Genomic DNA, 15,360 nt, shown 5'->3' on the forward strand with positions numbered 1-15,360 from the left:
GTGTCTTTCCCATTCGCCAGGATCTGTGCCATTTTTTGCCTTGTTGTATGCCCTTTCCTTATGTCTTATCCTGTGCCTTACCTCTTTAGTTGTCCATGGCTGTTTTTATTGGCAAGTAGAGTTCCTGCCCCTCAGGGGTATAAACCGATTCTGTATCACGTTAAATGTTTCTTTAAACATTTCCCACAGATCATCAGTCGTTTTACCCATTAACAGATTTGCCCAGTTTACTGTGGACAGTCTCTGTCTCATCCCATTGAAGTCGGCCTTGCCCAAGTCTAGAATCTTAGCAGCTGATTCACTTTTTTCCCTTTCAAACACTACATTGAACTCGATCATGTTATGATCACTATTGGACAGATCTTCACCTGCAGTTAAGCCGTTAACTAAATCTGGTTCATTACTCATTACTAAATCTAGTATGGCTTGCCCCCTTGTTGCCTCTAGGACATACTGCTGTAGAAAACTATCCCGGGCACACTCAAGAAATTCACTACCTTTCTGACAGTTGCTAGTCTGCTTTCCCCAATCTATGTGAAGGTTAAAGTCCCCCATTAAGACCACTATGCCTTTCATACATGCTTGTCTAATCTCTGCATTTATACAATCTAGCACTTCAGAGCTGCTGCCAGGGCTCCTATACACAACTCCCACTATAGTCTTAGATCCTTTCCTATTTCTCAATTCAACCCATAAGGTCTCTGTTGGCTGCTTACCTCTCGTTATATCCCCCTTTATCATTGAAGTGATTTCATCTCTAATCATTAAGGCTACTCCTCCCCCTCTTCCATTTTCCCTGTCTCTCCTGCAGACCTTATAACCTGGTATATTTAGTTCTCAATCCTGACCATCCTGCAGCCATGTCTCAGTAATAGCTATCATGTCATACCCTCCAATTTGAATTTGAACCTGTAGTTCATTTAATTTATTCCTTATACTCCGTGCATTTGTATATAGAACTCTTAGTTGGGCCACACACCCTCGCCTGACCTTCATCTTTGATGCTGGGTTAATCGCCTTACGCCTTCTAGTTTTCACTTTATCTGTGGTGTCTAAAATATACTTTCTTTCTGCTGCTCTACGCTTTTCCCTTTCACTTGTTCTTGAACAACTGTTTGTACTATTTGTATTGTAAATTTCCCCTGGGTCTTCCCCTCTCTTGCTGCTCTCAACTTTACTCCCTTCTGACTCCCCGCTCAGGTTCCCATCCCCCTGTCACTCTAGTTTAAACCTTCCCCAACAGCACTAGCCAACACCCCCGCGAGGACATTGGTCCCGGTCCTGCTCGGGTGTAACCCGTCCCGCTTGTACAGGTCCCACCTTCCCCAGAACCGGTCCCAATGTCCCAGGAATCTAAATCCCTCCCTCCTACACCATCCCTGCAGCCACGCGTTCATCCTGTCTATTCTCCTGTTCCTATACTCACTAGCACGTGGCACTGGTAGTAATCCTGAGATCACTACCTTTGAAGTCCTGCTTTTTAATTTATCTCCTAACTCCTTAAATTCACCTTGCAGGACCTCATCCCTTTTTTTACCTGTGTCGTTGGTACCGATGTGGACCACGACTACTGGCTGTTCACCCTCCCCCTCCAGAATGCCCTGCAGCCGCTCCGCAACATCCTTGACCCTAGCACCAGGGAGGCAACATACCATCCTGGAGTCACGTTTGCGACCACAGAAACACCTATCAGTTCCCCTTACAATTGAATCCCCTATCACTATAGCCCTGCCACTCTTTTTCCTCCCCTCCTGTGCAGCAGAGCCACCCGTAGTGCCATGAACTTGGCTCTTGCTGCTTTCCCCTGATAAGCCATCTCCCCCAACAGTATCCAAAGCGGTATATCTGTTTGAGAGGGAGATGGCCCCAGGAGACTCCTGCTCTACCTGCCTAGACCTTCTACTCTGCCTGGCGGTCACCCATTTCGTTTATGCCTGCGTAATCTTTACCTGCGGTGTGACCACCTCACTGAACGTTCTATCCACGATAGTCTCAGCATCGCGGATGCTCCACAGTGAATCCACCCGCAGCTCCAGCTCCAAAATGCGGTTAGCCAGTAGCTGCAGCTGGATACACTTCCTGCACACATGGTCACCAGGGACACTGGTAGTGTCCATGACTTCCCACATAGTGCAGGAGGAGCATATCACGGGTGCGAGCTCTGCTGCCATGACTTGCCCTAGATTTACACTGCGTTCACCTCTCAGACTCTCCTCCCGCTCTCGGTCTCTCCTTTTATACTGTGCTCACCTCTCGGACTCTCCTGCCTCACCTGTGACGTCGCACAGTAATTTTCTCTTGTTGCAGGTCTGCTGCTACTTTTATTCCCTACTCTCAGTCTTCTGCTGCTCAGGTCTGCCGCCACTCTGCAGAAAAAGTTAGGAAAAGCAAGGCAAAGCAGCACGTCCTTCCCCCACTTCACCGAACTCCCACACTCACCAAACTCTCAGCTGCTTCACCCTGTGCCTGCTGCACTCCGTGTTTCTAAGTGAGAATTAATTTTGTCCTTGACAATGGTAGTACATTTCCCACCATTGACATTGGACTGATTGGCCTTCAGTTACCAGGTTTTGAACAGGGGTGTAACATTTGCAATCCTCCAGTCCTCTGGCACCATTCCCATATTCAAGGAGGATTGAAAGATAATGGTCAGAGCTTCTGTTATCTCCACCCTTGCTTCCCTCAGCAACCTAGGATGCATCCCATCTGGACTTGTTAACTTTGAGTGATGCCAACCTATTTAGCAGCTCCTTTCTATCTAGTTTTATCCTATCCAATATCTCTGTTCCCTCCTCCTCTTCTGAGACATTAACTTCATCCTCATTTTTTGTGAAGACAGATGCAAAGTCCTCATTCAGTACCTCAGTCATGCCCTCTGCTTCCACAAGAAGATGTCCTTCTTTGTCCCGAATCAGCCCCACCTTTCCTTTAACTATGCTTTTACTTCTTATATGTTCATAAAAGATTTTTGGGTTTGCTTTTATGTTAACTGCTAATCCTTTCTCTTATTAGCTGTTTGCCCTTCTTATATCCTTTTTCAATTTCCCCTGCACTCTGTATTCTGCCTGGTTTTTGAATACATTCCATACTTGACATTTGTCATAAACCTCCTTTTTATGTTTTACTTTAACCTCTATTCCCTTTGTCATCCAGGGAGCTCTAACTTTGAATGTCCCATGTTTTCTCCTTATGGGAATATGTTTGGTTTGTACCTTAACCGCCTCCGCCTTGAAGGCCTGCCAGTGCTCATTTGCTGTTTTCTTGGCCAGTCTTTGTTTCCAGTCCACCTGTGCCAGATCCTTTCTCAAATCACTGAAATTGGCTCTCTTCCAGTTGGGTATTTTCATGTTTGATTTTTCTTTGTCCCTTTCCGTAACTACTTTAAACCTAATTATATTATGATCACTATTACCCAGATGTTCTCCCACTGAAACACACTCCACTTGTCCTCCTTCATTCCCCATAACTAGATCCAGCACTGCTTCCTTCCTCGTTGGTTCACAAACATACTGATTAAGAAAGTTCTCCTGTACACATTTTAGGAATTCTTCGCCTTCCTTGACCTTCACACTGTTTATTTCCAAGTCTATATTCGGGTCCCCTACTATTACTGTTCTATTATTTTTATATTTCTCTGAAATTTGCCTACAGATTTGCTCCTCTATCTGCTGCTCACTATTTGGGGGTTTATAGTAAACACCCGGCAATGTAACAGCTCCTTTTCTGTTCCTTAACTCTAATCAAATAGATTCATAGAAAGGTTACAGTACGGAAAAAGGCCATTTGGCAAATCGAGTCCACACCCTCTCTAAGCAACAGCAATCCAGCTAGTCCCATTTCCCCTCCCTATTCCCGTAGCCCTGCAAACTTTTTCCTTTCAAGTACTTATCCAGTTCCCTTTTGAAGGCCATGATTGAATCTGCCTCCACCACCCCCTCGGGCAGTGCATTCCAGATCCTAACCACTCGCTGTGTAAAAAAAAGTTTTTCCTCATGTTACCTTTGGTTCTTTTGCCAATCACCTTAAATCTATGTCCTCTGGTTCTTGACCCTTCCGCCAATGGGAACAGTTTCTCTCTATCTACTCTGTCTAGACCCTTCATGATTTTGACTACCTCTATCAAATCTCCTCTCAACCTTCTCTGTTCCAAGGAGAACAACCCCAGCTTCTCCAGTCCATCCACGTAACTAAAGTCCCTCATCCCTGGAACCATTCTAGTAAATCTCCTCTGCACCCTCTCTAAGGCCTTCACATCTTTCTTAAAGTGCGGTGCCCAGAACTGGACACAATACTCCAGTTGTGGCCAAACCAGTGTTTAATAAAGGTTCATTATGACTTCCTTGCTTTTGTACTCTATGCCTCTATTTATAAAGCCCAGGATCCCGTATGCTTTTTTAATCGCTTTCTCAACCTGCCCTACTGCCTTCAATGATTTGTGCACATATACCCCCAAATCTCTCTTGTCCTGTATCCCTTTTAGAATTATGCCCTCTAGTTTACATTGCCTCGCCTCGTTCTTCCTACTGAAATGTATCACTTCGCATTTTTCTGCGTTAAATTTTATCTTCCACTTGTCCGCCCATTCCACCAGCCTGTCTATATCCTCTTGAAGTCTATCACTATCCTCCTCACTGTTCACTACCCTTCCAAGTTTCGTGACATCTGCAAATTTTGAAATTGTGCCCTGTACACCCAAGTCCAAGTCATTAATATATATCAAGAAAAGCAGTGGTCCCAGCACTGACCCCTGGGGAACACCACTGTACATCTCCCTCCAGTCCGAAAAACAACCGTTCACCACTACTCTCAGTTTCCTGTCACTTTGCCAATTCTGTATCCATGTTGCTACTGCCCCCTTTATTCCATGGGCCGCAATCTTGATTGCAAGCCTACAATGCAGCACTTTATCAAACGCCTTTTGAAAGTCCATATACACCACATCAACTGCATTGCCCTCATCTACCTGCTCTGTTACCTGATCAAAAAACTCTATCAGGTTAGTTAAACACGATTTGCCTTTAACAAATCCGTGCTGGCTTTCCCTAATCAATCCACACTTGTCCAAGTGACTTTTAATTCTGTCCCGGATTATCGTTTCTAAAAGATTCCCCACCACCGAGGTTAAACTGACTGGCCTTTGGTTGCTGGGTTTATCCTTAAACCCTTTTTTGAACAAGGATGTAACATTTGCAATTCTCCAGTCCTCTGGTACCACCCCCCTATCTAAGGATGTTTGGAAGATTATGGCCAGTACCTCCACAATTTCCACCCTTACTTCCCTTAGCAACCTAGGATGGGTGACTTATCTACTTTAAGTACAGCTAGCCTTTCTAGTACCTCTTTATCAATTTTTAGCCCATCCAATATCTCAGCTATAACTTCCTTTACTGAGACTCTAGCAGCATCTTCTTCCTTGGTAAAGATAGATGCAAAATACTCATTTACTACCTCAGCCATGCCCTCTGCTTCCATCAGTAGATCTCCTTTATGGTCCCTAATCGGCCCCACCCCTCCTCTTACTACCCCTTTACTATTTATATGCCTGTAGAAGACTTTTGGATTCCCTTTTATGTTGGCCTCCAGTCTATTCTCATACTCTCTCTTTGCCCCTCTTATTTCCTTTTTCACTTCCCCTCTGAACTTTCTATATTCCGCCTGGTTCTCACTTGTGTTGTCAACCCAACATCTGTCATACGCCCCTTTTTTCCGCTTCATCTTCCTTTCTATCTTTTTTGTCATCCAGGGAGCTCTGGCTTTAGTTTCCCTCCCTTTCTCCCACGTGGAAATGTACCTAGACTTTACCCCAACCATCTCCTCTTTAAAGGCCGCCCACTGTTTTGCCTGCTAATCTTTGATTCCATTTTACCCGGGCCAGATCTGTTCTCATCCCACTGAAATTGGCCCTCCTCCAATTGAGTATTTTTACTTTAGAGTGGTCCCTGTTCTTTTCCATAGCTATTCTAAACCTTATGACACTATGATTGCTGCTCCCTGAATGCTTCCCCACTGACACTTACTCCACTTCGCCTGCCTCATTCCCTAGAACCAAGTCTAGCAATGCCTCCTTCCTCGTTGGGCCGGAAACGTACTGGTCAGTGTGGTCAGTCTTTGAACCCTCTAGTATATCGACCCTCTGTAGAACAGTAATATTATTCTTGATCAATACTGCCACCCTCCCTCCTTTCCTTTTTCCTTCTCTATCCATCCTGAATACATTGTAGCCAGGAATGTTTAGTTCCCATTCCTGCCCATTTTTAAGCCAGGTCTATGTTATAGCCACTATGTCATGACCCCATGTGGCAACTTGTGCCTGTAGCTCGTCAACCTTATTTGTAACACTCCTCACGTTAACACACATGCATTCCAACACCATGCTAGTCTGCTTTGCTTTTTTCCTCCATCTATTTCCTGTTCTTTCTACACTATTCTTTGTTCTGTTGCTGTTTGTCCCTCCTAGTCTTCTATGCACCTTGTCTCTCCTCTCTGTTACCACGCCCTGGTTCCCCTCCCCCTGCCAAATCGGTTTCGGGCGTGAACTCTCCAGGACGTTGTTCCTGCTCCTGATTCTGGGATGATTCTCCAGGACGTTGTTCCCGCTCCTGATTCTGGGATGATTCTCCAGGACGTTGTTCCTGCTCCTGATTCTGGGATGATTCTCCAGGACGTTGTTCCTGCTCCTGATTCTGGGATGATCTCTCCAGGACGTTGTTCCCGCTCCTGATTCTGGGATGATTCTCCAGGATGTTGTTCCTGCTCCTGATTCTGGAATGATCTCTCCAGGACGTTGTTCCCGCTCCTGATTCTGGGATGATCTCTCCAGGACGTTGTTCCCGCTCCTGATTCTGGGATGATCTCTCCAGGACGTTGTTTCTCACAACGGTCTACAACTCCAAACAATTTGGAGGTTTCCTTGACCTTTGAGGATATTTTGGAGAAGGACGGATGGTGGGAGTGAGCTGGGACCAATAACAGAAGCAGTCGATGGGAACATCTTGGGTTCATTTCAACACTGTTGGGTTCACAACTTTCTTCAGAGGCCGTCCTGGAGTGATCATTGGGAACGGACTGCTTCATTATCTGAGGGTTTGCGAATGGAACTGAACACTGCAATCATCAGCGAACAGCCCCACTTCTGACCTTATGATGGAGGGAAGGTCATTGATGAAGCAGCTGAAAATGGTTGGGCCTAGGACACTGCCCTGAGGAACTCCTGATTGGCCTCCAACAACCACATCCATCTTCCTTTGTGCTAGGTATGACTCCAGCGAATTGAGAGTTTTCTCCCTGATTCCCATTGACTTCAATTTTACTTGGGCTCCTTGATGCCACACTCGGTCAAATGCTGCCTTGATGTCAAGGGCAGTCCCTCTCACCTCACCTTGACATTCAATGGCATAACCATCGGCGAATCCCCTACCATCAACATCCTGGGGGTCACCATTGACCAGAAACTTAACTGGACCAGCAACATAAGTACTGTGGCTACAACAGCAGGTCAGAGACACTAGGCATTCTGCAGCAAGTGACTCACCTCCTGACTCCCCAAAGCCTTTCCACCATCCAAGGCACAAGTCAGGAGTGTGATGGGATACTCCCCACTTGCCTGGATGAATGCAGCTCCAACAACACTCAGGAAGCTCAACACCATCCAGGACAAAGCAGCCCACTTGATTGGCACCCCATCCACCAACTTAAACATTTATAGATAGGTTTTTGGCAATCAAAGGTATTAAGGGATATGGGCCAAAGGCGGGTATATGGAGTTCGATCACAGATCAGCCATGATCTTATCAAATGGCGGAGCAGGCACGAGATGCTGAATGGCCTACTCCTGTTCCTATGTTCCTATGTACATCCTCCACTACTGGCGTGCCGTGGCTGCAGTGTGTACAATCTACAAGATGCATTGCAGCAACTCGCTAAGGCTTCTTTGACAGCACCTCTCAAACCCGCTACCACCTGGAAGGACAAGGGCAGCAGGCGCATGGGAACAACACCACCTGCACGTTCCCCTCCAAGTCACTCACCATCCCGATTTGGAAATATATCGCCGTTCCTTCATCGTCGCTGTGTCAAAATCTTGGAACTCTCTAACCTAACAGCACTGTGGGAGAACCTTCATCACACAGACTGCAGCGGTTCAAGAAGGCGGCTCACCACCACCTTCTCAAGGGCAGTTATGGATGAGCAATAAATGCCGGCCTTGCCAGCGTTGCCCACGTCCCATGAACAAATAAAACATTTTTAAAAGTTAGAAACGTTTGTAATGAAATAAGTTGGGGCTACAGATAGCTTTTTAAAATCTCATGTATGCTGTGTGATTTAAAGGGACAGTAATCAGACCACAAACAACAACAACTTGCATTTGTCTCGTGCCTTTAATCTAAAAAAAATTCCCAACAAGATGTAACTATTTTGTGTGTGTCACACAGACTTTGTATCCTTAGCTGTCCAACTAAATGTCTGGGTAAATGTAGCCATGATGTGGAGATGCCGGTGATGGACTGGGGTTGACAATTGTAAACAATTTTACAACGCCAAGTTATAGCCCAACAATTTTATTTGAAAATCACAAGCTTTCGGAGGCTTCCTCCTTCCTCAGGTGAATGTCAAGAAATCCTCGAACCTTTCGCATTTATAAATCACAGAACAATACCTGGTGATTACAGATAATCTTTCCAACTGCCCGTTGCCAAGGCAATCAAAGTTTTCAGACAGAGAGGTATTACCTACAGTACCACCGAATATACAAACAACCAAAAAAAAAGAAACAAAAAAAAAAGAGAGAGAGAGGCAGAAACATCCGGAATGAAGAGAAAGACAGCAAATGACCCGTTATATTAAAAACAGATAACTTTTGTTCGCTGGTGGCCAACGTTGTCTACCTCATACGTTGCAGGATAGGATGTCCCAGAGCATGGTACATTGGCAAGACCATGCAGACACTGCGACAACGGATGAACGGACACCGCGCAACAATCGCCAGACAGGAGGGTTCCCTCCCAGTCGGGGAACACTTCAGCAGTCAAGGACATTCAGCCACCGACCTTCGGGTAAGCGTACTCCAAGGCGGCCTTCGAGACACACGACAACGCAAAATCGTCGAGCAGAAATTGATAGCCAAGTTCCGCACCCATGAGGACGGCCTCAACCGGGATCTTGGGTTCATGTCACGCTACACGTAACCCCACCAGCGAACAAAAGTTATCTGTTTTTAATATAACAGGTCATTTGCTGTCTTTCTCTTCCTTCCGGATGTTTCTATGTTTCTGCCTCTCTTTTTTGTTTTTTTTTGGTTGTTTGTATATTCGGTGGTACTGTAGGTAACACTTCTCTGTCTGAACACTTTGATTGCCTTGGCAACGGGCAGTTGGAAAGATTATCTGTAATCACCAGGTATTGTTCTGTGATTTATAAATGCGAAAGGTTCGAGGATTTCTTGACATTCATCTGAGGAAGGAGGAAGCCTCCGAAAGCTTGTGATTTTCAAATAAAATTGTTGGACTATAACTTGGCGTTGTAAAATTGTTTACAATGGGTAAACGTAGTGAGACTCGGGCAGAACAGAAAACCCCAACTGTCTTAGTCTAAACCAGACTGTTTGTCCCCTTGGCGTCCTATTTGACCCTGAGCTGAGCTTTCAATCCCATATCCTCTCCATCACAAAACCACCTACTTCCACCTCCTTAACATCGCCCATCTCCACCCCCGCCTCAGCCCATCTACTGCTGAAACCCTCATCCGTGCTTTTGTTTCCTCCAGACTCGACTATTCAAATGCTCTCTTGACTGGCCTCCCATCTTCCACCCTCCGTAAACTTAAACTCATCCAAAACTCTGCTGCCCATATCCTAACTTGCACCGAGTCCCATTCACCCATCACCCCTGTGCTCGCTGACCTACATTTGCACCCAGTTCCTGAATGCTTCAAATTAAAAATTCTAATCCTTGTGTTCAAATCTCTTCATTGTCCTGCCCCTCCCTATCTCTGTAACCACGTCTTTTCACCGTATTTATTAATGACTTGGATGAAGGAATAGAGAGTTATATATCCAAGTTTGCAGATGATACTAAGTCAGGAGGGACATAAACAGATTAAGTGAATGGGCAAAACTGTGGCAAAAGGAGTTCAATGTGGGCCAGTGCAAGGTCATCCACTTTGGATTCAAGAAAGATAAATTGGGAATATTTTCTAAATGGTGAGAAACTAGGAATTGTAGAGGAGCCAAGAGATTTGGGAGTATAAGCATACAAATCGTTAAAAGCCAGTAGGCAGGTACAAAAACCAATCAAGGAGGTTAATGGAATGTTGGCCTTTATCTCAAGGGGACTGGAATACAAAGGGGAGGAAGTTATTCTTCAGTTTTACAGAGCCTTGGTCAGACCCTATCTGGAGACTGCGTTCGGTTTTGGGCACCGCACCTCATGAAGGATATATCGGTTTTGGAGGGGGTGCAATGCAGATACACAAGAATGATACTGGAGCTTAGAGGGTTAAATTATGAGAACAGGTAGCATAGACTAGGTTTGTATTCCCTTGAGTATAGAAGATTAAGGGGCAATCTAATTGAGGTGTTTAGGATGATTAAAGGATTTGATAGGGTAGATAGAGAGAAACTATTTCATCTGGTGGGGGAGTCTAGAACAAGAGGACATAACTTTAAAATTAGAATCATAGAAATTTACGGCACAGAGGAGGCCATTCGCCCATCGTGTCTATGCCAGACGAAAAAGAGCTATCATTGCCTAATCCTACTTTCCAGTTGTAAACAATTTTACAACACCAAGTTATAGTCCAGCAATTTTATTTTAAATTCACAAGCTTTCGGAGACTTCCTCCTTCCTCAGGTAAGGGAGACTTCCTCCTTCCTCCTTCCTCAGGAAGGAGGAAGTCTCCGAAAGCTTGTGAATTTAAAATAAAATTGCTGGACTATAACTTGGTGTTGTAAAATTGTTTACAATTGTCAACCCCAGTCCATCACCGGCATCTCCACATCATGACTACTTTCCAGGACTTGGTCCGTAGCCCTGTAGGTGATGACACTTCATGTGCATATCCAAGTACATTTTAAATATAATGAGGGTTTCTGCCTCTCCCACCCTTTCAGGCAGTGAGTTCCAGACTCCCACCATGCTCTGGGTGAAAAAATTTCTCCTCAGCTCCCCTCTAATCCTTCTACCAATTACTTAAAATCTATGCCCCCTAATTATTGAACTCTCTGCTAAAGGAAATAGGTCCTTCCTATCCACTCTATCTAGGCCCCTCATAATTTTATACACCTCAATTAAATCTCCCCTCAGCCTCCTCTGTTCCAAAGAAAACAACCCCAGCCTGTCCAATCTTTCCTCATAGCTAAAATTCTCCAGTCCTGGCAACATCCTCGTAAATCTGCTCTGTACCTTCTCTAGTGCAATCACATCTTTCCTGTAATGTGGTGACCAGAACGGTATGCAGTACTCAAGCTGTGGCCTAACCAGTGTTTTATACAGTTTTATCATAACCTCCCTGCTCTTATAGTCTATGCCTCGGCTAATAAAAGAAAGTATCCCGTATGCCTTGGATACTGAAAGTATCCAGTATCTACCTGTCCTGCTACCTTCAAGGACATGCACTCCAAGGTCCCTCATTTCCTCTACACCTCTCAGTATCCTCCCATTTATTGTATATTCCCTTGCCTTGTTTGCCCTCCCCAAATGCATTACCTCACACTTCTCCGGATTGAATTCCATTTGCCACTTTTCTGCCCACCTGACCTGTCCATTAAAATCTTCCTGCGGTCAACAGCTTTCCTCCTCACTTAACCACACGGCCAATTTTTGTATCATCTGCAAACTTCTTAATCATGCCCCCTACATTTAAGTCTAAATCATCAATATATACCAAAGAAAGCAAGGGACCTGGTACTGAGCCCTGCGGAACCCCACTGGAAACAGCCTTCCAGTCACAAAAACACCCGTTGACCATTACCCTTTGCTTCCTGCCACTGAGCCAATTTTGGATCCACTTGCCACTTTCCCTTGGATCCCATGGACTTTTACTTATCTGACCAGTCTGCCATGTGGGACCTTGTTAAAAGCCTTGTTAAAATCCATGTAGACTACATCAAACACGCTACCCTCATCGACCCTTCTTGTTACCTCCTCAAAAAATTCAATCAAGTTAGTCGGACATGACCTTCCCTTAACAAACCTATGCTGCCTGTCCTTGATTAATCCGTGCCTTTCTAAATGACGATTAATGCTGTCCCTCAGAATTGTTTCCAATAATTTGCTCACCACTGAGGTTAGACTGACTGGCCTGTAATTACTTGGTCTATCCCTTTCTCCCTTTTTAAACAACGGTATAGCGTTAGCAGTCCTCCAGTTCTCTGCCACCATGCCTGTATGTGGAGATGCCGGTGATGGACTGGGGTGGACAAATGTAAGGAGTCTTACAACACCAGGTTATAGTCCAACAGCTTTATTTGAAATCACAAGCTTTCGGAGCTTTTCTCCTTCGTCAGGTGAGTGCATGTCACGCTACATGTAACCCCACCAGCGAAAAAAAAGTTATCTGTTTTTAATGCAACTGGTCATTCTCTCTCTCTGCCTTTCGGGTGTCTCTCTTTCTCTGTCTTTGTGTTCTGACCGCTTGTGTATTCAATAGTCTTGGATGTAATGTTTCTCTGTCTGAACACCATCCACTCCTTTAATTGCTGTGACTATCTCTCTGACTATATATGCTGTGCCTTTACGGAACCCTGCACTCACCTGACGAAGGAGGAAAGCTCCGAAAGCTTGTGATTTCAAATAAAGCTGTTGGACTATAACCATGCCTGTAGCCAGAGAGGATTGGAAAATGATGGTCAGAGCCTCCGCTATTTCCTCCCTTGCTTCTTTTAACAGTCTGGGATAATTTCATTCGGGCCTGGCGATTTATCTTCTTTCAAAGATGCTAAACCCCTTAATACTTCCTCTCTCACTGTTTATCCCATCCAATATTTCACACTCCTCCTCCTTAACTACAATCTCTGCATTGTCACCCTCTTTTGTGATGACAGACACAAAGTATTCATTAAGAACCATACCCACATCTTCCGCCTCCACACACAGGTTACCTTTTTGGTCTCTAATAGGCCCTACTCTTTCCTTCGTTATCCTCTTGTGCTTTATGTATTTATGAAACATCTTTGGGTTTTCCTTGATTTTACTTGCCAGTATTTTTTTGTGTCCTCTCTTTGCTTTCCTAATTTCCTTTTTACTCTCCTAGAACAAGGATATTCAGGAGCATAATCAGGAAACATTTGTTCACACAATGGATAGTAGAAATTTGGAACTCACTCCCCAAAAGGCTGTGGATGCTGGGGGTTAGTTGAAGCTTTCAAGACTGAGATTGATAGACTTTTGTTCGGTAAGGGTATCAAGGGATATGGAGCAAAGGCGGGTAAATGAAGTTGAGGTGCCAGGATCTAATTGAGTGGCCGAACAAGCACGAGGGGCTGAATGGCCTCCTCGAGTTCCTATGATCGCCCTTACTGAAATCCTATCTTTCCACTGCTGTCATTGTGTCTTGAATCAGTATTGCTACTCCTCCTTTCCCAATTTCCCTGTCCTTCCTCAAAATCCTGTAGCCTGGAATATTTAGCTCCCAATCATAATTAGCCTATAGCCAGGTCTCTGTAATGGCCACTACATCATACCCTTTAAGCTCAATTTGTGCTCCAAACCCATTTGTTTTATTTCTTATGCTACGTGCGTTTTTGTACAGAACTTTTTATCTGCGTAACTATCCACACCCAGCTCACATGCCCTGATGGTGTATTCCCTGCACTTTTTGACCTATTACACTTTTTGTTGCTGATCTCTGTATATTGCTGTACCGGCAATGTGCTAACAGTGTGATATAATATCTGGTGTCAATCTGTGTTTGCAGTGGTTACCAGAGCAAGTAAGTTATTATTGCAACAAAGAATTGGCTGCGATATATTTCTGAGAAAAGTTTGTTTTTTCCAGCGGCTTCAGGCTGAGCTGCCTCTCTGTTCGGACGAGCTACAGAGTGTCTTTGATTCTCTGGATACAGATGGCAATGGGTATCTTACCTTGGAGGAATTTATCACAGGATTTAGTGAGTTCACAAAATTAACTTTAACTTTCAATTTATTAAACAATTATACTGTCACTATTTAGAGGTAAGAATTAATATAAAGATGGATTTTTAAACATACAATTTTCAGCTGAATGAAGATTAAAGACAATGTAAAAGCACACGGGTTTAAAAAAAAACCACACAGGCTATTCTGGGAACCGATGGTTTTTATTTTCTATCGCAATCCAATCAGGATGTGTGCTAAGCCAATTAAAACTGAGCTACCATTGGAATTATAGACTAGATCAAACTAGGAAGTAAATGTTTCTAATGTATCATAGTATCGTAGTAGGTACAGCACAGGAGAAGGCCATTCGGCCCACCGTGCCTGTGCCGGCTCTTTGTTAGAGCTATCCAATTAGTCCCATTCCCCTGCTCATTCCCTATAGCCCTGTAAATTTTTTCCCTTCAAGTATTTATCTAATTCCTTTTTGAAAGTCACTATTGAATCTGCTTCCACCGCCCTTTCAGGAAGTGCATTCCAGATCATAAAAACTCGCTGCGTAAAAAAAAATATTTCCTCATGTTGCCTCTGGCTCTTTTGCTGCTCACTTTAAATCTGTGTCCTCTGGTTACCGACCCTTCTGCCACTAGAAACAGTTTCTCCTTATTTACTCTATCAAAGTCCTTCGTGATTTTGAGCACCTCTATAAAACCCCCCTTAACCTTCTCTGTTCTAAGGAGAACAACCCCAGCTTCTCCAGTGTCCCCACATAACTGAAGTCCCTCATCCCTGGCACCATTCGAGTAAACCTCCTCTGCACCCTCTCTAAGGCCTTGACATCCTTCGTAAAGTGTGGTGCCCAGAATTGAACACGATACTCTAGCTGAGGTCTAACCAGTGTTTTAAAAATATTTAGCATAACTTCCTTGCTTTTGTACTCTATGCCTCTATTAATAAAGCCAAGAATCCCATATGCTTATTAACAGCCTTCTCAACTTGTCCTGCCATCTTCAAAGATTTGTGTCAGTGCACCCTAAGGTCTCTCTGTTCCTGCAACCCCTTTAAAATTGTACGATTTAGTTTATATTGCCCCTCCTCGTTCTTCCTACCAAAATGTATCACTCCCCACTTCTCTGTGTTAAATTTCATCTGCTCTGTGTTTGCCCATTTCACCAGTCTGTCTATGTCCTCCTGAATTGTTTACCACATTTCTGAGTTTCATGTCATCTGTAAACTTTGAAATTATACCTTCTATATCCAAGTCCAGGTCATTAATATATATCAAAAAGAGC

At 44.3% G+C, this 15,360-nt stretch overlaps 1 protein-coding gene across 5 annotated transcripts in view; it reads left to right on the forward strand.

Moving 5' to 3' along the window:
* Nucleotides 1-15,360, forward strand: part of cracr2aa (calcium release activated channel regulator 2Aa) — a 205,020-nt gene that overhangs the window by 47,074 nt on the left and 142,586 nt on the right. For all 5 annotated transcript variants that reach the window (XR_010966159.1, XM_067999165.1, XM_067999167.1 and 2 more), the window contains exon 3: nt 13,992-14,103. Coding sequence is in view for 4 of the 5 variants with exons in the window: in XM_067999165.1 (XP_067855266.1) it covers nt 13,992-14,103 (112 nt within the window). In the remaining variant the exon portion in view is untranslated. The remainder of the gene's footprint in view (nt 1-13,991; nt 14,104-15,360) is intronic.

Source organism: Heptranchias perlo, chromosome 18 (genome assembly GCF_035084215.1).
Source record: "Heptranchias perlo isolate sHepPer1 chromosome 18, sHepPer1.hap1, whole genome shotgun sequence".
In the NCBI taxonomy this organism is placed as follows: domain Eukaryota; kingdom Metazoa; phylum Chordata; class Chondrichthyes; order Hexanchiformes; family Hexanchidae; genus Heptranchias; species Heptranchias perlo.